We start from the raw sequence: 27,131 nt of genomic DNA, 5'->3' as shown, positions 1-27,131 counted from the left end.
CTGGGATCACTGGTAGAGCAAGGGGTGTTAAGACCGATAGCGATCCATGTGAACTCTCCACTGTAGCTGGTTAAGAAACCGGACAACTCATGGAAGGCCACCGTGGACTATCGAGTACTAAATAAGAATATCCCTGCCTGTGCACCCACTGTAGCAGCCGTAGCGGACCTCATAGGGAGTATTCCAGCATCCACGACCACTCTCACGGTGCTGGACATTTCAAATGGGTTCTGGTCCATTCCTTTAAAACGGGAGGACTAGTACAAGTTCGCCTTTACCTTTAAGGGCCAACAATACACGTGGAACTGTCTTCCCCAGGGCTTCCACAACAGCCCCAGCAATTTTCACCAATGCATGGCGAACTGTTTAAAGGGCTTTAGCAGACCCCAGCAGTTGGTGCAGTATGTGGATAACCTGCCCCTGTTTACCGATCAGGGGGAGGGACACAGCACACTGCTGACTGAGCTGCTGGAGCTGCTAAAAGAAGAAGGGTTTAAAGTAAACCCCAAGAAGGCACAGATTGGCCAGAAGGAAGTCAAATTCCTGGGGCTGACTGTGCGCGCTGGGGAAAGGGCCATAGACAAGGCTAGAAGGGAGGCAGTACAGGAGTTACCAGCCCCCAACACAGGTCCTTTCTAGGACTCACCAGGTACTGCAGAGATTTTATTGAGTGTTATGCAGCCACCGCAGCCCCTTTGCTCAGGCTCCTACACAAGGGTGTAGAGTGGGAGTGGGATGAGGATTGCGAGGCAGCATTTAATCAGCTCAAGAAGGACTTCAGCCTTAGGAACGATAGATGTAGGAAAGGAGTTTTTCCTGGAAGTGGCAGCCAGCGGGGACAGTTTGAGCTCAGTGCAGCTTCAAGAGCGGCACGGCCAGCTGAGACCGGTGGTTTACTCCTCCAGGATACTCACAGATGTGGAGAAGGGGTACTCCAACTGTGAGAGACACCTCCTAGCCACACATTGGGCAGTGAAAAGATCCTTGATCTTCACTGGAGAGTCTCCTCTAACACTCCTAACCCACCACACACCTACTCAGATGCTCCTAGATGGGAGGATTAAGGACGGGATGGTGAGCAGTGCCCGCTGGACCCTGCTCCTCTCCCAGATGGACCTCAGAGTAGAAGGCCCCCACGAGCCAAGGCTCGCAGCCAACCTAATCTACCCAGGGAAAGCCCACAGGTGCTCCATAGAAGGGGTATGGGAGGTGAACATTGGCCTTCGGGCTGGGTTACACCCTACAGGCCTGGACATCTACGTGAACGGGTCCAGCATGGTATCTGCTGGTGAGCGACTCACCGGGTGCGGAATCTATGACCCAAGGGCAGGTATTGATAGGTCCTTACTATACAGTATAAATGCACACGAGGCCCATGCTTGAGAGGTCAGTCTGTGACCTGTCCTTTATTCCTTAGCACTCAAGTGATGAAGGTGGGTGGAGCTTGCCCTTTTGTACCTGAAGGTCCAGGTTAGGAATGTCTCCCACCTAGTGGTCATTGTTTTCACAGTCTCCAACTTAGGTCAGATTATACATGGGTTACAATGCTGGTTGAATACATGACATCACCTCCCCCCCAAAGTCTTATTGGGATCACATGTTGAGTCTCTCTGGTGGTTTATGCTCTCTTGTAGAGCGCCTGAGTTGGGGCTCCGGTTGTTGGGCGCTGGCCTGAGTGTCTGCTGTTTGCAGTGCCTCAGGCCTATCCAGACTGCCCACAGTCATTGGGCTCTCCTCCCTTTGGTTTCGGTGTTCGGTCACCTGTGGTGGAGTGAACTCTACATCGTGTTCTTCCTCTGCTTCTTCTATGGGGTTGCTGAACCTCCTTTTTGTTTGATCCACCTGTTTGCGGCAGATTTGTCCATTGGTAAGTTTAACTGCCAGAATCATATTTCCCTCTTTGGCAATCACAGTGCCTGCGAGCCATTTGGGCCCTGCAGCATAGTTGAGGACAAAAACAGGATCATTTACATCAATACATCGCGCCCTCGCATTCCTGTCATGGTAGTCATATTGTGGCTGGCGCCTGCTCTCGACAATTTCTTTCATGGTGGGTTGTATAAGGGATAGCCGGGTTTTGAGCGTCCTTTTCATTAGCAGCTCTACGGGTGGAACCCCTGTGAGCGAGTGTGGTCGGGATCTATAGTCCAACAGGAGGCGTGATAAGCGTCTTTTTAGGGAACCCCCTTGGATTCTGATCATCCCCTGTTTGATTATCTGCACTGCTCGTTCTGTCTGGCAGTTTGAGGCCGGCTTAAACGGTGCCATTCTGACATAGTTAATTCCATTGCCTGCCATGAAGTCCTGGAATTCAGTGCTTGTGAAGCACGGGCCATTGTCGCTGACCAAGACGTCCAGTAGACCATGGGCAGCGAACATTGCCCGTAGACTTTTTACCGTGGCAGAGGATGTGCTTGAATTTAAAATGTCACACTCGATTTATTTGGAGTAGGCGTCTACTACAACCAAAAACATTTTTCCCATGAAAGGACCTGCGTAGTCCACATGGATGCGTGACCAAGGCTTGGCGGGCCATGGTCAGGTGCTAAGGGGGGCATTCCTGGGCGCATTGCCCAGCTGAGCACACATGTTACACCTGCGAACACAAAGTTCCAGATCTGCGTCTATCCCTGGCCACCAAACGTGTGACCTGGCAATTGCCTTCAACATGACAATGCCTGGGTGCTCTCTGATGAACACCTCTCTGCCCATCTGGGGCATGACTATGCAGTTTCCCCACAGTAGGCAATCGGCCTGAATCGAGAGTTCATCCCTGCGCCTGTGATATGGTTTAAATTCCTCAGGGCATGCCCTGTACGTGGCTGCCCAGTCCCCATTCAGGACACATTTCTTGACTAGAGACAATAGCGGGTCTCTGTTTGTCCAGACTTTAATCTGACGGGCTGTCACGGGTGAGCCTTCGCTTCCGAAAGCTTCAACAGCCATGACCATCTCAGCACCATGCTCGGTAGCCCCCTCAGTGGTGGCTAGTGGGAGCCTGCTGAGTGCATCGGCGCAGTTTTCTGTGCCCGGTCTGTGCCGAATTGTATAGTCATAGGCGGCTAACGTGAGTGCCCACCTCTGTATGCGGGCCGATGCGTTTGCATTTATGGCCTTGTTGTCGGCCAAAAGGGACATGAGGGGTTTGTGATCTGTCTCCAGCTCAAATTTCCTGCCAAACATGTACTGGTGCATTTTCTTTACCGCATATACACATGCAAGCGCCTCCTTTTCTACCATCCCGTAACCCCTTTCTGCCTGGGACAGACTCCTGGAGGCATAAGCTACCGGCTGTAACTGACCTTGACATTTACATGCTGCAACACACACCCGACACCATAGGACAACGCATCGCACGTTAACACAAGTTTCTTACATGGGTATTATAGTGTTAACAGATTGTTGGAACATAACAAATTGCGTGCTCTATTAAAAGCCCTTTCCTGGCTGTCCCCCCAGACCCATTCGCGGTCTTTGCGTAGGAACACGTGTAGCGGCTCTAGCAGCGTGCTCAATTTGGGAAGAAAGTGATCAAAATAGTTCAGGAGCCCCAGGAATAAACGCAGCTCCGTGGTGTTACGGGGTCTGGGTGCTCTCTGGATTGCTTCCGTTTTGGATGCAGTAGGGCTGATCCTGTCTGCTGCTACCCTCATCCCCAGGAATTCTACCTCTGGAGCTAGGAAGACGCAGTTCGCCTTTTTCAGTCGGTCCAGTCTGCGTAACACCTCCTCCAGGTTGTGGAGGTGTTCTTCAGTATCGTAACCCGTGATGAGGATGTCGTCCTGAAAACCCACCGTCCCTGGAATCGACTTGAGGAGGCTGTCCATATTTCGTTGAAAGATCGCGGCGGCCGAGCGAATCCCGAACGGACATCTGTTGTACTGAAACAACCCCTTGTGTGTCGTGATGGTGGTCAGCTTCTTCGACTCACTCGCTAGCTCCTAGGTCATGTAAGCTGAGGTCAGGTCCAATTTTGAAAAGAACTTGCCACCGGATAGCGTCGCAAAGAGGTCCTCCACTCTCGGTAGCGGGTACTGGTCTTGGAGTGACACCTGATTGATGGTGGCCTTGTAATCACCACATATCCTGACTGACCCATCCGCCTTGAGCACCGGCACGATCGAGCTCGCCCAGTCACTAAATTCGACTGGCGAGATGATGCCTTCCCTCAGCAGGCGGTCCAATTCGCCTTCTATCTTTTCCCGCATCACGTACGGCACCGCTCTGGCCTTGTGGTGTATTGGCCTGGCTTCCGGGTTTATGTGAATCACTACCTTGGCCCCCACGAAAGTGCCAATGCTGGATTGAAATAATGAGTCAAATTTGTCCAGGATCCGTGAGCATGATACTCGCTCCACAGTGGAAATTGCATTGACATCGCCCCATTTCCAGTTCATGACAGCAAGCCAACTCCTCCCCAGTAGTGCAGGACCGTCCCCTGGGACAATCCAGAGTGGCAACCTGTTCCCCGAATCTTTGTGGGTCACGACTACAATGGCGTTGCCTAGCACCAGAATGATCTGCTTTGTGTAAGTCCGTAGCTGTGCGTCAATCGGCGATAATTTTGGCCTCCCACAACTTGGACGCCCACAACTTTTCGAACTGTTTGATACCCATCAGGGACTGGCTGGCCCCCGTGTCAAGCTCCATTGATACTGGGATGCCATTGAGGAGCATTTTCATCATTATCGGTGGCGTCCTGGTGTATGAACTGTATACATGCTCCACATGAACTCGCTGAACTTCAGCTTCCAGCGATTTCCCCCAGCGTTCATTTCTGCAATTTCTGCAGGTATTTTGCTCATCTCTGCAAACTCCGGCTGAGTGTGTGCCTCCACGCCTCCAACATGAGCTGTTGTTGGAAACAAAAGGTCCCTTGCCAGTCGATCGTCCCTGACTGCCCCTGTTATTGTACTTGAATGCGCCATTAACAGGTATTAATGGCCCCATTACTGGCCGCATTGTCCCTTGCAATGGCATGAATCACCGTTCAACTTGCCATTGTCTCTGTCGAACTCCCCCTCTGGGTTCGACTACATGTTGGGGCATGCCCGATTGCCCTTGTCTGCCTGGAGAACTGTGTGCTGCTTTAACAATGTTGAATCTCTGTCCCAACCATTCCTTAACACAGTATCTCTCGTCTGTTCTGCTAGTGGCCATGCTCGCATGGTTTAAATCCCAGTTTCTCGTCACCATTGATAGGTCCTTACTATACAGTATAAATGCACACGAGGCCCATGCTTGAGAGAAGTTCAGTCTGTGACCTGTCCTTTATTCCTGAGCACTCAAGTGATGAAGGTGGGTGGAGCTTCCCCTTTTGTAACTGAAGGTCCAGGTTAGGAGTGTCTCCCACCGAGTGGTCATTGTTCTCACGGTGTACAACTTAGGTCAGTTTATACATGGGTTACAATGCTGGTTGAATACATGACAGGTATTGCCCTGGCAATCAAGCTCCCCAGCACCATGAGCGTCCAGCATGCTGAACTGTCCGCCGTAATGTACGTGGTGACCCGCCCCGAGGAATTCCCTACCCCGAACACGATTTGCTCGGACAGTATGTTCACCTGCAATTCATGTACAGAGTATCTGGCTATCTGGTCCCGTCGCGGATACACGTCCGCTGACGGGAGACCCCTGGCAATCAAGCCCCTGCTGGAGAAAATCATGACAGCGGTGGGGGAAGAAGGAAAAGTCTACATACATAAGGTGAAGGCCCATTCAAAAACCGAACCCCATGCAGAGTGAAACCAACAGGCTGACAAACTGGCCAAAGAAGGTGCCCGCACGGGAAAGTTCTGGGACCCCTATGACACCGGCCGCATAGCAGCGGTCAAGAATAAGAACAGGGCAGCAGAGAGTACAGGGATAGCTTTGGTCCCGGACTTAAAAACAGTTCAGGCACAGGACCCTGTCCTGAAAGCTGTCCTGAATGCGTTAGCTAGAGGAGAGAGAGTAGAAGGCCCGTACGGCACAGCAGCCATTACCGTTAAGGAAGGCCTGCTGTTTAAAGAGGGACAATGGGTCGTGCCACAGCAGCACCAGAGGGAATTCCTAAAACTGGCCCACGAGGGTCCAGGAGCGGGACACCCCGGGCCTGAGACCACCTGGCAACGGGTGGAACAGGCAGGATGGTGGCCGGGACTCAGGGAGGACATCTGCGAGTTCTGTGCGAACTGCCTGGTGTGTGCTGCGAACAACCCTGACCCCCAGAAAAGGAAGGTGTCCCTAGGACACGTCAGGAGGGTAGAGGGACCATGGCAGTCAATCCAAATTGACTACATCGGGCCCCTACCCACCGCCCAGGGAGGCCACAAATACTGCCTAGTCCTGGTGGACGTGTTCTCAAAATGGGTTGAAGCCTTCCCCTGCCGAACAGCCACCGCACTAGGGACAGCTAAGATTCTAGTGAGGGAAGTGTTCTCCCGGTGGGGACTCCCACAGTATGTGGAGTCGGACCAGGGGAGCCATTTCACCGGGCAGATAATGCAGGCAACCCTTAAGGTGCTCGGCATTGAGGGGAAATGACACGTTGCCCACAACCCACAGTCATCGGGTATTGTGGAGCGTTTAAACCGCACCATTAAAGAAAGGCTGCGGAAGGAAACGGGAGACTCACCCCAAAAGCGGGTGAAGGTCTTACCATTGGTCCTAATGGGGATCCGAGCCAGCCAGTCAAAGAGCACGGGGTATTCCCCATACGAGCTCATGACTGGCTGGATCATGCGGACCCCCACCCATGTCCTAGCCCTGGTGCTCACAGAAGATCAGCTCAGAGAGGTGAACCGGAACCGGTTTGTCAGGAACCTGTTTGAACACTTCAGACAGATTCACTGGCAGGCTGCTAGTAACATGGGCAGACAGCAACCGATTGCTGCTAGAACCCAGCAAACACCACGAATGGGAGATAGGGGACCAGGTCATGGTGAGGAACTATGCTCGGGTAGAGGTTTTTGAAGCATTATATATGGGGCCATACAGCATAGTCGACAAGGCAAGCCCGATGGTCTGTGCCATAAAGCTGCCCCGCCGTACTAGGTGGTTCCACATCAACCAGTGCAAGCTGTACAACTCAGGGTTAGCCAAGCACAGAGGGCAGCTGGGAGGGGTGAACCGTCCTCAGGACGGGGACCCTCCGTTGGCCACCCCCGACGGTGGAGGACCCACAGGGAATGTGGCAGGCTCAGAAACCGTGCCTATAGGGGCGGTGAATTGCAGTACTGGAAGGGCTATCCCACCCATCGTTTGGGATTCGGACGCACCCCCAGTAACCCAAGCCCTGAGAAGGACCCTCCATACACCACGGCCAAAGATACCGTGGTCACCGGCATCTGAGCCTCAGCGATTCTACCCTCGGAGAAGGGCAGCCTGACAGGGAAGGCCAAAGGTCAGAAGTACAGAGGCCGCTCAGATTAGGGACCCCCAGCCAGCCGCCTCCAGCGGTGAGGGTCTCACAGGAGCAGTAGCAACGAGCTGTCCCAGAGACAAGGGTCTCCAGCTCACCAGTTGCGGGGAAACCCTAGCATCCAGGCGGCTATCAGGCCGCACAAGGCATGGGCCTGACAGGGATTAACCTGGCCACCCGGAGACGGGTGGCGGTTGTACATAGCTCTAATTTTTAGTTTAAGGCAGCTGACTGCACCGTTTTACATTTTAAGTTTAGTTTAGAATTAAGGTTAATGTTGCAGTAATGTTTAGGTGATTGTTTTGAGTTTGTCTTCTGTGTCAGCCAGCCTGAGAGCAGTTATCAAGGGCAGGATCCAGAAATTACCAGGTGATGGACAAACCTCAGGAGACCAATTGATGTTGTTTAATTTTAATCTATGTTCTTCCTTCTGTAATGTGGTTGTACATTGCCTACATGCTGGTGAATATAATGTAACTGAAATGAAATGTAACTTAGCTGAAATGCAATTGTAGTGATTGAACCCCCCCCTCCAAGCTGGGAGGTTGTAAATGTAAAAAGTTTGTACCTGTAAAGGGTAAAGTGTGTATCTATGGTGATGTTGCACAAGTGTAATGCATATTTTGGGTATTAGTTTCGCGAATTTACAGGGAAGGTTATCTCTTAGGTGCCAGGAACTTTGCTCACCTGGAAGATGATACCATAAGTGGTATGGTATCACGGGGGGAGTGTAGAATTTACCAATATTTCGCAAAGATTCCTGGTACCTTTCCCCTGCAGAGGAGAAGAATCCCTTTTTGGACTTTTAAAATGGAAGGAAAAATTTCGGGACACAAATGAGTTTTAAAGGGGGAGACGAGGCCTGCAGGGGATAAAATGGGATGCATTCATGGAGACCCCCCCCCCCCCCCAGTGTTTGGACTCACAGGAAAGGGAATTTAATTTGGAACTATCTACCAGAAAGTTTGAAATCCTAAAGTGCACATGGAAGAAACCACGAACTTTAATCGAATTTGAGATTTTTAAAAGGTGAATGTTGGGTCTGCAAGAAAAGGGGTGGGGTTAATCTCTAAAGGGCCAGTTTGGACATTGGAGCTAATCAAATTGTCTGGGAACTGTTCACCCTCGAAACTTGCCTCTAGAAAACATTAGCATTTAAACAATCGACCATGGAAGAAACATTATCACCCCACCCAGAGGACCCAAATGTCACAAACATATTCCAACACCTTTTCAACAGGCATAGAAATATCTGGCTCAGGCCAGACTAACACAATGGACAAGAGCTCATCAACTTCAAAAAGCCTATTAACACCAGATTAAAACCACTTAATCAAGTTTCAGTTAGCTGGGCTGCAAAATCGGAACAAAGAGCTGGGCCAGATTTGGTGGGAGATAAGAAGCCTTTTTGGGGTATATCTATTCCCAGTTTTACCAGGAAACGACACAGACTCGAACACAGACACCGACACAAGCAGCTGGAGCTGGGAAATGAAGAAATGGAGTAGTGAAGGAAGCTACTAGAACTCATCAAGAACTGACCGAGCACGAGGCCCACGAAATGGAAGGTTGTCAGCAACCAAATTGACAACCACTCTACAATCTACTTCTGAACAACCCAACGGGTGAGAAATTATGAAAAAGGACTAACTAAAACTATTCCTAACCAAAGAAAGTGGGTACTTACCCCATACATCCAAAACGCAACTTACCGCATCAACGGACGCACCCCGACCAATGACTACGCAGTCCGAACTCCTCTCCTCCGTCCAGGGTACGGCTTGCCTCGAAGGCCAAGTGCAACGAACCCTGAAACCGCGACTCACTGGCAACTGTCAAAAGGGATTGGTTTGCATAGCCCCTGAACCCCCAGGGCTATAACTTAATTAGTTAGGGGAATTGGGAGGGGGGAGGCTGGGATAACTTGTGTAAATGTATCTGCATTCTCCTCTTTACCCCATTTAGAGTGTAAGCTGTATTCTTTTCCCCACAGGCTGCAATTTGACATTTTATTCAATGTGTTGTACCCCTCAGTGTGTATTGGTATTACTATTCTGTGTGTGTTATTAAAGGTGTGTCTTTTACTTCTTTTTAGACACAATAAAGCCATACCTGCTTCCTATCTTGAAACCGATTGTCTGTCCAAGCCTGTCACAGTCCCTTCATAATTCCAGTGTCTAGAACCAAGGGTGTGGGAGCGATTCGGAACCGCTCATATAAGGTCAGAAGGGAAAGCTGACCCCCTGCAAACCACCCCTTACAAATCTACACTGTAATGTTTCAATCCATAATGAGCTGCACATAAAGGTTAAAGTTTCTGACCTGTTCATGGAGGTAGCTGTTGAAAGCAATGAGGTAAAAATATCTCTGAAGGTTCTGGAAGGCTTTGCTGATAGAGTTTTCTCTCGAATCGATTCCCTAAAAGAGTGCAAGACAATTCTTCTAAAAACCGATATTCATTTCGTCAAAATTACACAACATGATTAAACGGTTTTGAACAGTTTTCACAATTTATTCCTGAAAGCATTTTTCTGATTTGAACACAAATTTCTTCAATGCAATTGTCCTATCTACCAGATCCAGACATCAGGCCATGAATATTACAAATAATGACCCAACATTACTGTATAAAGAATTAATGCACACATTTCATTATACAGATACTAAAAATACAGAATTTGATTGGTATTGAACTCCCTGAGACTCGCTGCAATTTCTTGTTCACATTTGAAGAACAAATTAAAGATATTTGGGGGCTGAATAACTACAGCCCAAGGAAATTTGAAGATCGGGATTAGCAGAGGAGGAAATAAATAGCAAATTACTGCAGATACTGCATAAGGTTAACCCTACCTTCCTCTCGCCACAGATGCTGCAGGACCTGCTGAGTGTTTCTAGCATTTTCTGTTTTTATTTTAGCAGAGAAGAAGCTCAGATCCTAGACTAATGAAAGATTAGGAGCATGGGAACATGAGTAGGTCAGTCAGCCCCTTGAGCCTGTTCCGCTATTAGCCATAACACCCACAGACTAGTCTACCCTAAAACTGCTGAACATGGCTTGAGGAGCACAAAGCGAGAAACAATACAGATCTTGAAATAATAAGGAAAAAAAGAGCTTGCATTTATAAAGGGCCTTACACCTCAGTTCATCGCAAAGCGCTTCACAGACAATGAAATACTTTCTGAAGACTAGGCACTGTTGTAGTGAGGGGAAACGTGACAGAAAATTTACGCACACCAAGGTCCCACAAACAGAAATGAGATAAGACCAGATAATCTGTTTTTTAATGATGTTGATTTAGGTATAAATATTGGCCAGGACACCAGGAAAACGCCCCTACTCTTCTTTGAATAATGCCTTGGGATCTTTTACATTCACCTGAGAGGAAAAACGAGTGCTCGGCTTAACATCTGATTCAAAAGACGGCACCTTCAGCAGTGCAACACTCCCTCAGCACTGCACTGCAGTGTGAGCCTAGATTAGGGGCCGGAATTAGCAGTCGGAGGCATACCTCCGGTGTACGAACCTATCTGCTGGCTCCCGGGCTTCGGAGACTTTGGGTCCAGGGCCTGCAGGCGTACGTCTGCGTCAGGACCTACGGATCCCATTTACAAATGGAATCTCCATAAGCAAATCCCCAAATAATACATTTTTTTTTACACAAAGTTCCTTTAATGAAGCATTTGCAATAAACATTTAATTTTTTGAAAAATAATTTTGAACATTTTAATCCAGGCCAAAATTTACATAAACAAATGTTAAATGTTTGTGGATGATTCTTTATTTATTAATTTTTAATTTAACATTTATATTAACCCTTACATTAGTGAAAGCAGACCCATCACCTGCTTTTACCAGGCGTAAGGGTTTTGTGGGCCATAGTTGGGCGACAACTCTGCAGCCGTGTAAATGATCTATGGGTCACTTCATATGATCTGCCAAGGCGAACCTTGACAGATTGCAAGTTCCGAGTTTTCACACACGTGCAGCGCATGCGGAAACCTGGAACTTGCGGGGCCTTTTACAAGGCTGTGCTGTGCGCATGGCATCGTCGGCCCCACAAAATCCAGGCCAATGTGTTCAAGGCTCTGGAGTTGGACCGCAACCTGCTGCCTCAGAGGTGAAAGTGCGACCTCTGCACCAAGGTTGGCACCTTGTGATAACTTGCTGCACTCAGGGTCATCATAGACAGTCCCTGAAACGAGGACGACTTGCTTCCATGCCAAAAAGGGATGAATTCACAGGTGTTTTACTGAAGGATCTAATACTCCAGGTCCCGAACTACATCTTGAAGTGTGGAAGATGCCTGTGCATGAATTTTTTTAACGTGTGGTGGCCATTGCACACAAGCCACCACACGGACTTGACAGAGCTAGGTCTTGGTCCAGTGGCAAGGATTAACCAAGACGACTGGAGACCAGCTCTGTTGCATGGACCTAGTGCACACACAAATTGCACTGTGGGCTGGCTCGTGCTGCCCTTGGTCCCGCGCCTCTTCTGGGCCCCGAACTCTTGCCTCTCCTGGGCCCCGATCACATCCCTCTACGAACTCTTGCTGCTCCTCCGCCCTGACCTCGCCGCTCCAGCTGTACCTGCCCGCACTGCAGTCAGCGACCTGGATTTGGGTGACATCAAATCCAGTCGCTCTCTTCACAGCCGTCGCCCTCTTGCAGCAGCTCGCACTGCTCACTGCAGTGGCATGCTGATGGTCTTGCAGGCCGGGACCGTGCAGATTTCCGGCCGGACTGTCGCCATGCTGCTCCCGCTAATGTCATCGGCTGATGGTCTTGCAGGCTGGGATCGCAGCAATTAGTCCTTGCTGCACTAAGGACAGATAAACTAATATGGAACTGAAATCATCTGAGCTCTGAGGAGAGCTCGGATGCCCTGGAAATCTTTACTCTGGAGAAGGATAGATTCAGGGGTAATGTTATTCGTGATTTTTAAGGGAAAGGGTACAGTGACTCCCAATATGTTTAAGATTGCAACAAACTGAGGAAGCAGGAAACAAGCTTAGAGTTGGAAAGAAGCACAAACAGTTTACATTTAATTACTTTACACAGAGGGCAGTGAATGCTGGGATGGACTGACCAGTGCAGAAAAATGTAACAGATAATTGAGCGAGTGGGTAATTGAGTTTGATTAGTTTTTGGCCAGATGGACTGCGGACTTTTCTAGTGCTGTATTTTCCCACGTTGCAAATATTATCTAATACAGCATGACGCAAATTCATGAGCCCTCTGTTGTTGTTCCAGCATTGAATCTGATGACATGAACAATTGTGGCCCTTTACCAATATGTAGGTAAGTCTTTGCTTTTTATTCAGTGGAAACAATAGCATTCTTATGAGCAGCCTGTCACCGGCGCCAGTATCTTTATAAGCAACAACAACTTGCATTTATATAGCACCTTTAATGTAGAAAAAAACATCCCAAAGCATGTCACAAAGGCGCAATCAGATAAAAGTGGACACTCAGACAAAGAAGGAGATATTAGGAGGACTGACCAAAAAGCTTGGTGAAAGAGATACAAAAGCAAAACCAGCGACAAAACCAGAAAATGTTGGAAACACCCAGTCGCATCTGTGGAGAGAACAGACAAACTGACCCTTTCATGTCGACCCTTTCATGAAGATTGGTCCCCTGGACACCCACAGTGGCGGCACCTCACCTGCTGAACTTGAATGGGGCCTGGTTATTAAAATGGAGCGTACCTCAGCAACATCTCCTGGGCAGTTGGCCCATTCATTTTGCTCGGGGAGTTAAAATCCCCCCTTTTGTATTTCATTAATTGGCCAGTTTAATTGGAGTGCTTGTTTAGTTTGATAGACTTCTTGAGGTCACCAATACTTGCATTCTTCTGCAACTATGACCCTCGATACTCACCAACTCACTGAGAATTGGCTTCTAATCCGATCTCTTTAAAAAAAAAACAGATTGACTTGTTTCAATTTGAAGTGCAATAAATTAAATGTCAGCTCTACCTGGCTCCGACCCTCTTCTGCGAGCTTTTGCACTTTATCCTTGTAAAGGTAAATGATTTCCTTCAAATCGTGCAATTCTGAACAAATATTCACAATGCTATCCACCTGCAAATTTAAATCAGATGCTCTTTAACAATTATTATATTCAAAGTGGAAATTCCATTGTCTACCATATTGGAGGAGCACTCTTCCCCCATAGTCCCCATCTCCCCCCACCTCAGTGTATGATGTTAATTGACTGATAAGCAAGAGAATGCAGCACCAGGGCTCTGCCCCCACTTTTCTCTGGACAGGTTCCATGCCTCCAAATTGTACTTCACCTGTCCAGACCTCCGAGTGTCCAGCTTTGATGGGCCAAGTCATTTTCATGGCCTGGCCACATTGCCTGCACAGACCAATGTCCCAGCAGGGCCTTACGCTGGGAAACTGGTGCAAGGACATAATTGGAGCTGTGGGATTAGCTGCCAGCCTCAGGGCTTTCTGATCTCCAACAGCAACCAGAGATCCTCCAGAACTAAAGATTTACTTGAGGGAACGGGGGAGGGGGAAAGCAGTGGCTGGAAGGGAAAGGCAATACTTACTTTCTCCAACCTGTCTCATGTTGCTGCTTGGCCTCTTCGATGCCCCAATCTAAGAGGAACCCATTCATAAGGCCTCATACCAACTTTTTCTAGCACATGTAACATGACCGGAGAGGAAAGTACAGGAGGAATGCTGAGAACAAGCTCCCACCCCCAACCTCCCGCCGTCTCACCTGAATGGCTTGCCCGTGTTCTCGGCATGTTGTAAGCACAGAACTTGATCTCCCTCTTTGGGGAAGCCCACACATCCCAGGGCAACAGAAATGCAGCAGAGACCCTCCCTGCCTTTTTCCTTTCTGTAACTCAGCATTCTCCAGGTGTATGGAGAGTAATACTGGACACTTCAAATTTTGGCCTTAAATGTACAATGCAGGAACACACCAAGTAAACTATCAGCTGCAGAAATTGAATTTGCAACGGAGAAATCCACATTCTACTAAACCCTGTGTAAACAAATTTGTTCTAAACTCCCTATTAACAATTAGCCTAATGTTTCTGCCATCTGGTTACCGTGTCGCTGACTGCAAAAAAAATTAAGACCTAGAAATTCGTTAGCCTCCAAAAAAGGGCACGGGGTTCACGATGCGGGGTCACCCATTCAAAGGAATGCAGGCAGCACGCTAACTTCGTGCTGCCTGCTGATTAGCATGATTACAGCATTCGACCCAGTGCTGAACACGCTGCTGAGTGGCTGAACGCTCAGCAGGGGGCCTAAGTTCATGCACGGCGGGCATGACTTAAAGCTAGCCTGCATTACTTAAAGGCAGTCTGCATCTCTTAAAGGGGAGGTGCACTCTGCCTGCAGCAGCTCATTGAACTGGCTGGGGAAGATAATGAGAGGAAAAAATAAAAATTATGTTACAACAGGGGAGAGAGCGTGCGCCTAGCTTCTCCAATGCAGTTCTGGAGGCCTTGGTGCAGGGGGTCAACTCGAGGAAAGAGGTCCTGTTTTCACAGGGGCCAGGAGGCCCTCCAGCCAATAGGGTGTAAAGTCCAATGGGAGCAGGTAGTCGCTGTGGTGAATGCCAGCAGTTTAGCCCCTGTAGTCAGGCTTGTAGTAAGAACACATTTAACTTAAAGTAAGCTGACAGTTAAAGGGTTAACAGGCTGTACTGTGAAGGCAGTTTTGTAAATTGACCAGCCTCGTATGAACTTGATGATCACGGCCCCACCAAGTCTGGAGTGGTCGCCTCACCCTTTTGAAATGCTAATGTCAACCTCGTTGCAGAAGTGAAAAACCCATTTGCCAAACTTTCAAATGTTGATAGACCCAAAGCATCTACCCATAAAAACACTTTGCGTAACTCTATTTTAGATACTGCTAGAAAGGTGGATCAAATCATCAAGGAAGATGGAAATGCAAGCACAGAGGCAGCTCAAAATGATGTATGGGAGTTGGTTAGTAGAACAAACCCGCCATAATTTAGAGAAATTAGAGGAGGATACATACCTGGTTGGATTAGCAATGAACACTTAACACAACTGACAGATTATGACATTTCACCTAATGTGAGTATATGTAAATTAACAAGGTTGATTAAGGCTCAAGTAGTTTATCACAAATGTGATAGTCCTGCTAATGATACAGTGGTAGGAATAGTGTTGAAATTCCTTCTGATAACTCCAAACCATCAGGGCTATAACATCAGAACATAAGAACATAAGAAATAGGAGCAGGAGTAGGCCATATGGTCCCTCGAGCCTGCTCCGCCATTTAATACGATCATGGCTGATCCGATCATGGACTCAGGTCCACTTCCCTGCCCGCTCCCCATAACCCCTTATTCCCTTATCGATTAAGAAACTGTCTACCTCTGTCTTAAATTTATTCAATGTCCCAGCTTCCACAGCTCTCTGAGGCAGCGAATTCCACAGATTTACAACCCTCTGAGAGAAGAAATTCCTCCTCATCTCAGTTTTAAATGGGAAGCCCCTCATTCTAAGATTATGCCCCCTAGTTTTAGTCTCCCCTATCAGTGGAAACATCCTTTCTGTATCCACCTTATAACCTTATATGTTTCGATAAGATCACTTCTTATTCTTCTGAATTCCAATGATTAGAGGCCCAACATCCTCAACCTTTCCTCATAAGTCAACCTCCTTCTCTCCGGATTCAACCTAGTGAACTTCCTCTGAACTGCCTCCAAAGCAAATATAACCTTTCGTAAATATGGAAAACAAAACTGCATGCAGTATTCCAGGTGTGGCCTCACCAATACCCTGTATAACTGTAGCAAGACTTCTCTGCTTTTATACTCTATCCCCTTTGCAATAAAGGCCAAGATTCCATTGGCCTTACTGATCACTTGCTGTACCTGCAGACTAATCGTTTGTGTTTCATGCACAAGTACCCCCAGGTCCCGCTGTACTGCAGCACTTTGCAATTTTTCTCAATTTAAATAATAACTTGCTCTTTAATTTTTTTCTGCCAAATACATGACCTCACACTATCCAACATTATACTCCATCTGTCAAATTTTTGCCCAATCACTTAGCCTGTCAATGTCCTTTTACAGATTTTTTGTATCTTCCTTTAGAGTAGAAAACATTGGACATGTATTGTATGGGATGCAAATAGTAACGGAGCACCGAGACAATGCTCCTTATGTAGCCTATAATGCCTCTGTGAGAGGAGTGGATAGTTGGATTCCCATAGATCTGGTGGGATGTCAGCAAGTGAGAGAGACAGTAATTTGTTCCTATGGACTACATGACCATGAGGGATCAGCATGTGGATTCTCTAGGAAGAGGGCAAGTTGTACCTATATCAGGAAGTCATGGGGCTAGAACCTCCACCATTTTTGCATGCTTAACACCCATTTAACGTCCATTTTACCACTGAAATGACATATACCGCCCATTTTTGCACAAAATGGAAACTGACGGGCAATTTTAGGAAACTTATCGCCGAGCGTTACTTTCCCCATGTGCTTAACGCCGGGAAAAAATATTACCACCCGCCCACTTTTTTGGGGCGGAATCAGCAGAATGGGCAAAATCAACGGCCAGAATATCGCCCAGTATTACTTTCCGCACAGAATTAACGGCGAGATTCAATGTTAACGCCCGCCCACTGTTTTTTGTCATAAAGAGCATATTTACCTAAACTAGCGGCCATGGAGATCGCCCAGCATCACTTTCACCTCGCACACATATCGCCCACAATATCGCTCGCCCAAAAAACTGCCCACAAAAAGTGGAACTAACCGGAACTACGCTAGCGGTGTGGCTGGCATTTGTAAAATCCCACTCTTACGTGAGGAGCTGATATCTGAAAGATTTGCCTGAAAGAGCGCTGATGTGAGTGACATAGAAACATAGAACATAGAAACATAGAAAATAGGTGCAGGAGCAGGCCATTCAGCCCCTTCAGCCTGCACCGCCATTCAATGAGTTCATGGCTGAACATGAAACTTCAGTACCCCCTTCCCGCCCTCTCGCCATAACCCTCGATCCCCCGAGTAGTAAGGACTTCATCTAACTCCCTTTTGAATATATTCAGTGAATTGGCCTCAACTACTTTCTGTGGTAGAGAATTCCACAGGTTCACCACTCTCTGGGTGAAGAAGTTTCTCCTCATCTCGGTCCTAAATGGCTGTGTGTGTGCAGCTCAGACATCAATGGTGCCCATCACCTTGGTGTTAGTTAAAGTTTACGTTGATTGCTGTTAAGTTGTATTTCACCCTTTCATGTTAAGGAATCACCAGTGTGTAACAGTCCAGCTATCTGAGACAATGCGCAACAAGGTTATGTTCAATAACAAAAATTTAATACCAACACTGATCTAAAATCATAAGTATCACACCCAATAACACCCAACCCCCGCCCACACCCCACTATTTTCATCATTGACATAAATCACATGTTCAACATGTCCAGCAACACAGAATACAAAGGCAAAGCAGGAGCGTGGTCCCCAGCCCCCATACATTACAAAAAATTGCATACACCCAGATGGAGATATAACACAGCCATCACCTGTGGACATGCACCTCACTTTCCTTCCCCCCTCCCCTTCTTCTTCCCACCTCTACCCCTTCCCCTCCTCACTCTATGGCGCCTGGCCAAGGAGCTCCTCAGGCGATGCCTCATTGAGGGGAATGAAGTCAGATGCATTGGTGGGATGGGTACGGGAGCGGAGGGTGCCGAGGGGAGAACATTCTCTGATGCAGAAGCAGGATCTGGTCCTTTCTCTCATCTGTCATTCACAGTGGTGGTGCGGAACCTAGGGGTAGAGTGCTGCGCTCGGGGACCACTGGGATGCCTGTGGCAGCAGTGTTCCTGGCTATTGCATCCAGGGACTCCGCCATGCGTGGAATGTACTCGGTCATGGTGACCACCTGTCGGGATATGCCCCCCAATGCTTTAATGAGCTGGTCACCAATGTCTACAGTCCTCCTGGACAACTGTACCATCTCTCCGCTGTCATGTCGCGCTCGTGGAACAGACCCGCCGCATTCACGAGGCCTCCGCGGAGTCGGCGCCATCCTGAGGACAAATGGGGTTCCCTGTGGCGAGGTGCTTGGGGCCGGTACCTCCCGAGTGGAATGACCGGAGGACCATTAGATGGCTTGGGGTGGAATGGCTCCTGGAGCGTGGCGAAGCAGGTTCTTCGAAGTCCGCGCTCTCATCCGTGGAGAACAGACCCAGTGGATTGACAGGCGAGAATCAGAGCTCCTCAGCACCAGGAGTAGGATCATCCGCCGACTCCTGCCCCACGCCCCCACCTTCTGGCCTCTCTGGTCTTGCCCGGGGCCGCGCTGCTGGCTGAGCTGCAAGACACAAATGAGATTATTAGAGGAGAAGGGGGTGCCAGGGTGACAAGGTGAGTCCAGCGCTACACTCAGCATATGCACAACAAAAGCACCACCACTATCAAAATAATCACAGACATCACATTTCATGACCATCAACACATTGTGCATTGCAATGATTTTCATTAGGCCAGCATTGTATCTATGACAATTTTAGAAATCATCTATCATATATGATTGTTCGGATATGAGTGGGCGTGGCATCTATAGACTTTACATGACGCAATGATGTAAGCTTTACTTACGTGGCATTATGTCAGGGTCTGCAGATGCATCCGTGGCTGTCCGGGGGTGCTTCCCCACGAGTGCGAGTTCACGCTCCTCCATCTCTGTGATGTCGTTGGGGACTGGTGGCCACCCATCCGTTCGCCTCTGCACGGACCTCATCATCGACAGCATCTTCTGTAAAAGGTGACAGGATGACATGGCATGAGATCATTGCATGATATCATTGCTAGGTACTGTCACAGACACTGATACAACACATAACCAACAGATGTAATCATCATTATTATGATAATTATCATTCTTTACCTAAAGACATACACCATGACTGCAGGCTTTGAGTAAAACATTCCTGGTAAAAGTGAAAGCTGATAGTCACTCATGACTAACAAATCAAATTATATAAATACATAAGTACATGTAAATCAATGTAATACTTACTCTTGCAGATCCCACATGGTCGTTCCATCGTTTGCGGCATTGGTTGCCCTCACGAACCTCGTTGGTCGCCGATGAGACCACCTCTGCTATCTTGGTCCATATCTTCTAGTATGCCTTTGGGGGGGCTTCCCACGCCTCCCTGTTTCAAATTACCCCAGTGTATCTCGACCTCCTGCAGGAGGGAGGCATTTGCCTCGTCCGAGAACCTCCTGGCACTTTTGCGCCCTCCAATGTGCTCCTCTCTCAGCTCACTGCTCTCTCTAGCGTCAGTCTCCACAGCATGCTGTGATGCCTCTTTCTCTCTCTCCATTATAGGCCAAATTCGGTCAAATATGTGGCTGATAAAACCTACTTTTTGTTTGCCTACTTGCTGTGAAGCTCTAAAGTCTCCCTCCTGACTCCCAAAGCAGCCACCCCACACCCAGCCAAGCCTTCAGTCCCTCTGAGCTCCCTCTCTTTCTGTCTCCTCTTCTGCGCATGTCATGGTGACCCTTGACCTCCAGAATCGCTTGAATCGGGCGTTGCCATGCCGTTGCTAAGGACAGCCAAACTTTACGGCAGAAGGTCAAAAAAATTTAATGCTAGCACCCATTTTATATTGCTCACGGTATCGTCCATTTTCAAAAGTGGAGACTAGGTGGTTTGAGAATGGGCGAGAAGCCGGCGATCTGAAAACCCTTTTTGACCGCCCACGCCAGAAATATCGCTTATTTTTAAACGATAACCACAAAAGTGGAGGTTCTAGCTCATGGAGTTGTTAACTCTGCTAATAGAGAGAATGAAATGTATTATGCAACCGCAACTGTAAAATATTTTATTTATGGAAATAATTTGACATGCCCAGTTATACAACCAATCTTTTGTATTGAACCTGCTCATGTGGTATTGATAGGACATAGGGTCCTACCACCCTTACACCTAGGAAAGGAAACTGTTATTGATGTATCAGACACACTCTCTAATTTGAACAAGGAAGAATGTGTTTGTAAGTTTGGCTATGATATAGATATGAAACATAGAAACATAGAAATTTACTGTGCTGAAAGAGGCCATTTCGGGCCATCATGTCCACGACTGCCGAGAAACAATCACACAGCCCTCGGTCAGCAGTCCTGAAGGTTACATATAAACCTATCAACAATGGTGGACAGGTAAAGAGCACCCAGCCCAACCAGTCCGTCCCATACAACTGCGATACCCCATGTATCGCAACATTTTACACTCCATCCCACCCGTAGCCATGCGATCTCCTGGGAAAGGTAAAAAACAGACAAAAACCCAGGCCAATTGGGAACAAAAATCTGGGAAAATTCCTATTCGACCAATCCAGGCGATCAAAACTAGTTCAGGAGACCACTCTGGCTGGATCAGATTCCCTGAAGTATTTACCATTGTGTCTGCGCCAGCCAACAAGAGGTTATCCAGTCTAATTCCACTTACCAGCTCTAGGTCCGTAATCCTGCAAGTTACAGCATGTCAAGTGCCCATCCAAGCACCTTTTAAATATGGTGAGGGTTTCTGCCTCTAATACCTTTCCAGGCAATGAGTTCCAGACCCCCACAACCCTCTGTGTGCAGAAGCTTCCCCACAAATCACTTCTGAACCTTCCACCAACCACCTTAAAGCTATGCCCCCTCGTAGAATGCATACGGGATTGTTTCTTAGAACAGTATGTTACAGAACCTACAAGGGAGCAAGCTATCTTAGATCTGGTCCTGTGTGATGAGACAGGAATAATAAACGATCTCCTAGTAAAAGATCCTCTCGGAATGAGTGATCACAGTATGGTTGAATTTGTAATACAGATTGAGGGTGAGGAAGTAGTGTCTCAAACGAGCATACTATGCTTAAACAAAGGGGACGACAGTGGGATGAGGGCAGAGTTGGCTAAAGTAGACTGGGAACACAGACTAAACGGTGGCACAATTGAGGAACAGTGGAGGACTTTTAAGGAGCTCTTTCATAGTGCTCAACAAAAATATATTCCAGTGAAAAAGAAGGGCGGTAAGAGAAGGGATAACCAGCCGTGGATAACCAAGGAAATAAAGGAGAGTATCAAATTAAAAACCAATGCGTATAAGGTGGCCAAGGTTAGTGGGAAAATAGAAGATTGGGAAAATTTTAAACGACAGCAAAGAATGACTAAGAAAGCAATAAAGAAAGGAAAGATAGATTACGAGGGTAAACTTGCGCAAAACATAAAAACAGATAGTAAAAGCTTTTACAGATATATAAAATGGAAAAGAGTGACTAAAGTAAATGTTGGTCCCTTAGAAGATGAGAAGGGGGATTTAATAATGGGAAATGTGGAAATGGCTGAGACCTTAAACAATTATTTTGCTTCGGTCTTCACACTGGAAGATACAAAAACCATGCCAAAAATTGCTGGTCACAGGAATGTGAGAAGGGAGGACCTTGAGACAATCACTATCACTAAGGGGGTAGTGCTGGACAGGCTAATGGGACTCAAAGTAGACAATTCCCCTGGTCCTGATGAAATGCATCCCAGGGTATTAAAAGAGATGGCGGAAGTTGTAGCAGATGCATTCGTTATAATCTACCAAAATTCTCTGGACTCTGGGGAGGTACCAGCGGATTGGAAAGCAGCTAATGTAACGCCTCTGTTTAAAAAAGGGGGCAGACAAAAGGCAGGTAACCATAGGCCGGTTAGTTTAACATCTGTAGTGGTGAAAATGTTTGAAACTATCATTAAGGAAGAAAAAGCGGGACATCTAAATAGGAATAGTGCAATCAAGCAGACGCAGCATGGATTCATGAAGGGGAAATCATGTTTAACTAATTTACTGGAATTCTTTGAGGATATAATGAGCATGGTGGATAGAGGTGTACCAATGGATGTGGTGTATTTAGATTTTCAAAAGGCATTCGATAAGGTGCCACACAAAAGGTTACTGCAGAAGATAAAGGTATGCGGAGTCAGAGGAAATGTATTAGCATGGATAGAGAATTGGCTGACGAACAGAAAGCAGAGAGTTGGGATAAATGGGTCCTTTTCGGGTTGGTAATCGGTGGTTAGTGGTGTGCCACAGGGATCGGTGCTGGGACCACAACAGTTTACAATATACATAGATGACCTGGAAGAGGGGACAGAGTGTAGTGTAACAAAATTTGCAGATGACACAAAGATTAGTGGGAAAGCGGGTTGTGTAGAGGACACAGAGAGGCTGCAAAGAGATTTAGATAGGTTAAGCGAATGGGCTAAGGTTTGGCAGATGGAATACAATGTCGGAAAGTGTGAGGTCATCCACCTTGGGAAAAAAAACAGTAAAAGGGAATATTATTTGAATGGGGAGAAATTACAACATGCTGCGGTGCAGAGGGACCTGGGGGTCCTTGTGCGTGAATCCCAAAAAGTTAGTTTGCAGGTGCAACAGGTAATCAGGAAGGCGAATGGAATGTTGGCCTTCATTGCGAGAGGGATGGAGTACAAAAGCAGGGAGGTCCTTCTGCAACTGTATAGAGTATTGGTGAGGCCGCACTTGGAGTACTGCGTGCAGTTTTGGTCACCTTTCTTAAGGAAGGATATTCTAGCTTTGGAGGGGGTACAGAGATGATTCACTAGGCTGATTCCGGAGATGAGGGGGTTACCTTATGATGATAGATTGAGTAGACTGGGTCTTTACTCGTTGGAGTTCAGAAGGATGAGGGGTGATCTTATAGAAACATTTAAAATAATGAAAGGGATAGACAAGATAGAGGCAGAGAGGTTGTTTCCACTGGTCAGGGAGACTAGAACTAGGGGCCACAGCCTCAAAATACGGGGGAGCCAATTTAAAACCGAGTTGAGAAGGAATTTCTTCTCCCAGAGGGTTGTGAATCTGTGGAATTCTCTGCCCAAGGAAGCAGTTGAGGCTAGCTCATTGAATGTATTCAAGTCACAGATAGATAGATTTTTAACCAATAAGGGAATTAAGGGTTACGGGGAGCGGGCGGGTAAGTGGAGCTGAGTCCACGGCCAGATCAGCCATGATCTTGTTGAATGGCGGAGCAGGCTCGAGGGGCTAGATGACCTATTCCTGTTCCTAATTCTTATGTTCTTATGTTCTTATGTTCTTATGTAATTGACCCCTCCACCAAGGGAAATATGCCCTTGCTATCCACTATATCCAGGTCCCTTAAAATTTTATACACCTCAACGAGGTCTCCCCTCAGCCTCCTCTGTTGCAAGAACAAACCCAACCTATCCAATCTGTCCTCATAACTAAGATTCTCCATTCCAGACAGCATCCTCGTAAATCTCCTCTGCACCCTCTCCAGTGCAATCATGTCCTTTCTATAATGCAGTATTCCAGCTGTGGCCAATCAGTGTATTATACAATTTAAGCATAACCTTCCTGCTATTCTATTCTGTGCCTCAGCCAATAAAGGCAAGCATTCCGCATGCCTTCTTAACAATCTTATCCACCTGGCCTGCTACTTTCAGGGATCTATAGACAAGCACTCCAAGGTCCCTTTGTTCATCTACACTTCATATATATTATATCGTACGCACTACCCTCATCGACCCTCCTGGTTACCTCCTCGAAAAATTCGATCAGGTTAGTCAAGCACAATCTTCCCTTAACAAATTCGTGCTGACTGTCCCTGATTAATCCTTGCCTTTCTAAATGTAGATTTATCCAGTCCTTCAGGATTTTTTCCAATAATTTTCCCACCACTGAGGTTAGGCTGACAGGCCTGTAATTATTCGGCCTATCCCTTTCTCCCTTCTTAAACAAGGGTACCACATTAGCAGTCCTCCAGTCATCCGGCATTATGCCTGAATCCAAACAGGACTGGAAAATGATGGTCAAGGCCTCTGCTATTTCCTCTTTTGCTTCGCTCAACAGCCTGGGATGCATTTCATCTGGGCCTGGGGACTTATCCACTTTCAAAGCTGCTAAACCCCTTAATACCTCATCTCTCACTATGTTTATTTCATTCAGAATTTCCCCCTTGATAGCAGTATCTGCATTGCTCCTTTCCTTTCTGAAAACAGACGCAAAGTATTCATTAAGAACCATACTCACATCTTCCGCCCCCACAGACAGATTACCATCAGGTTCTCTTATAGGCCCTACCCTTTCCTTAGTTATCCTCTTGCTCTTAATATATTTAGAGAACATCTTTGGGTTTTCTTTGATTTTACTTGCCAAGAATATTTCATGCTCTCTCTTAGCACTCCTAATATCCTTTTTAATTTCACCTCTTAATTTTCTATATTTCTCCAGAGATTCTACAGTATTTAGCCATCGGTATATGACATAAGCTTCCCTTTTTTTCTTTATCCTCCCCTTTAAGTCCCTAGACATCCAGGGGGATCTAGAATTGTTATTCCCACCCTTTTTCTTTAAGGGCACATACTTGGCCTGAGCCCTCTGGATCTCCTCCTTGAATGTCTCCCACTGTTCCAACTCTGATTTACTTCCAAGTAGCTGTTTCTAGTCCACTGTGGCTAAATCACTTCTCAACTTAGCAAAGTTAGCTTTTCCCCAATTTGGAACTTTTATTCCTGGTCTATCCTTGTCCTTATCCATAATTACCTTGAATTTGACTGAGTTATGGTCACTGGCACCCAAGTGCTCTCCCACTGATACACCTTCCACCTGCCCAGCTTCATTCCCCAAAACTAAATCCAGAACTGCCCCCTTCCATGTTGGGCTTGTTACATACTGACTAAAAAGTTCTCTTGAATGCATTTTAAGAATTCCGTACCCTCATTATCCTTCACATTATATTATGTTCTTATGTTCTTATGTCCCAATCAATATTTGGATAGTTGAAATCCCCTACTATTACTGCCCTATGAGTTTTGGACTTCACTGAAATTTGCCGACATATTTGCTCTTCTATCTCCCTCCCACTATTTGGGGGTCTATAATACACACCCAGCAGTGTGACCACCCCTGTTTTATTTTTCAGTTTGGCCATATGGCCTCATTTAATGATCCCTCTAACATATCATCCCTCCTCATAGCTGTAATAGTTTCTTTAATCAATACCACAACCCACCCCTCCGTTTTACCCCACTCTCTGTCCTGTCTAAAAATCCTGTCTAACCAGGAATATTGAGCTGCCAAACCTGCCCCTCTTTCAGCCATGTCTCTGTAATGGCTATAATGTCATACTCCAAAGTGTCTATCTGTGCTCTCAGCTCATCGCCTTATTCGCTATACTCCTTGCATTGAAGTATATACCATTTAGCACAGGAAGACCTCCTGGATTACTACTTACAAACCCTTGTTTCCTCTGTCTTACAGATTCATTTTCTACATTCTTGCTTTCCAATTTCAGCTTTACTTCCTTCCCTATTGAATTTGCTCTCAGTTTCCCATCCCCCTACCAAGCAAGTTTAAACTCTCCCCAACAATACTAGCAAAACTTCTCGCGAGGATATTGGTCCCAGCGCTGTTAAGGTGCACCCCGTCTGGTTTTTACAGGTCCCATCTCCCCCAGAAGTGGTCCCAATGCCTCAGGAATTTAAAGCCCTCCCTCCTACACCAACTCTCCAGCCACGCATTCATCCTCTCTATCCTTCTATTCTTGTACTCATTGGCACGTGGCACCGGTGATAACCCGGAGATTACTACCTTTGAGGTCCTACCCTTTAATTTTTCTCCTAGCTCTCTAAATTCTACCTGCAGGACCTCATCCCTCTTTCTACCTATGTCATTGACCACAACCTCTGGCTGTTCACCCTCTCCCCCCAGAATGTCCTGCGTCCGCTCTGTGACATCCTTGACCCTGGCTGGAGGTCAGCAAGGAGCGGGAGGCCCGGATGTCGGCAAGGAACGGGAGACCCGGAGTTCAGCGAGGAGCAGATACTGAGCCTACACCAGCAAGGTGGGAGCCAGCCAGAAGTGCTGTAGTTTCCCAATCTGCTGAAATTCCCAGGATATGTCCAGCAGCTCAGGAGCTTGAGCACTTCAGCATAACAATTACATCCAATTGTGAATCATTTACTTGAACCCGAACTGAATGATCTTGATGTAACCCAGCATGTATTGTGGGAATTAAAACAAAGACAAAGTGAAGTGGGGAAAGAAATACAAAACATTAAAGTTATCCCATGGTGGAAACAATTTTGCAATTCAGGAACTACAGTTAAGATAAATCCTTGAATAAGAGTCATGTCCCATGTGTTGGTCATAATTCAATTGATCATTGTGATCTAATTGCTATGTCTGGCGATGGCAGAGAAAAGATGGCGGAAGAAGAAGAGACAGCAAAAGTTAACGTGTGAGGTCTTGGCTCAGCAACAATAGGAGAAGCTGGTTTAAAAGTGACTGATTTCCTGAGGAGTCAATACATCAGTCACTTGGGAGCAGACTCTCTCGTTAGGCCTGCAGGAAGAACACATTTAACTTAAAGTAAACCAGCAGTTAAAGGGTTAACAGGCTGTACTGTGAAGGCAGTTTTATAAATTGGCCAGCCACCAAATCTCGAGTGGTTGCCTCACTCTTTTGAAATGCTGATGTCAACCTTGTTGCAAAAGTGAAAAACCCATTCGCCAATCTTTCAAATGTTGTTAGACCCGAAATCTTCTACCCATAAAAATATGTGTGTGATAATGGTTGAACATCGAACAGAAAGAGAACATTACTTTGTGTGATAATGGACTATTCACTGATCCAGGATGGGGAGGTGATCCAATGTTACATCAAAGGGAGGATTGCGTCATTCA

At 47.0% G+C, this 27,131-nt stretch overlaps 1 protein-coding gene across 1 annotated transcript in view; it reads right to left on the bottom strand.

Annotated features, from left to right (window-relative positions):
• Nucleotides 1-27,131, bottom strand: part of LOC139279789 (paladin-like) — a 192,402-nt gene that overhangs the window by 99,319 nt on the left and 65,952 nt on the right. Inside the window, exons 10-11 of the mRNA XM_070899046.1 lie at nt 13,387-13,491; nt 9,725-9,820 (exon numbers count right to left, since the gene is read on the bottom strand). Coding sequence (XP_070755147.1) covers nt 9,725-9,820; nt 13,387-13,491 — 201 coding nt within the window. The remainder of the gene's footprint in view (nt 1-9,724; nt 9,821-13,386; nt 13,492-27,131) is intronic.

The sequence above is a fragment of the Pristiophorus japonicus genome, chromosome 1 (assembly GCF_044704955.1).
Source record: "Pristiophorus japonicus isolate sPriJap1 chromosome 1, sPriJap1.hap1, whole genome shotgun sequence".
NCBI classification, from domain to species: domain Eukaryota; kingdom Metazoa; phylum Chordata; class Chondrichthyes; family Pristiophoridae; genus Pristiophorus; species Pristiophorus japonicus.
Note: the sequence above shows the minus strand (reverse complement) of the source record. Positions and strands in the feature narration are given on the sequence as shown.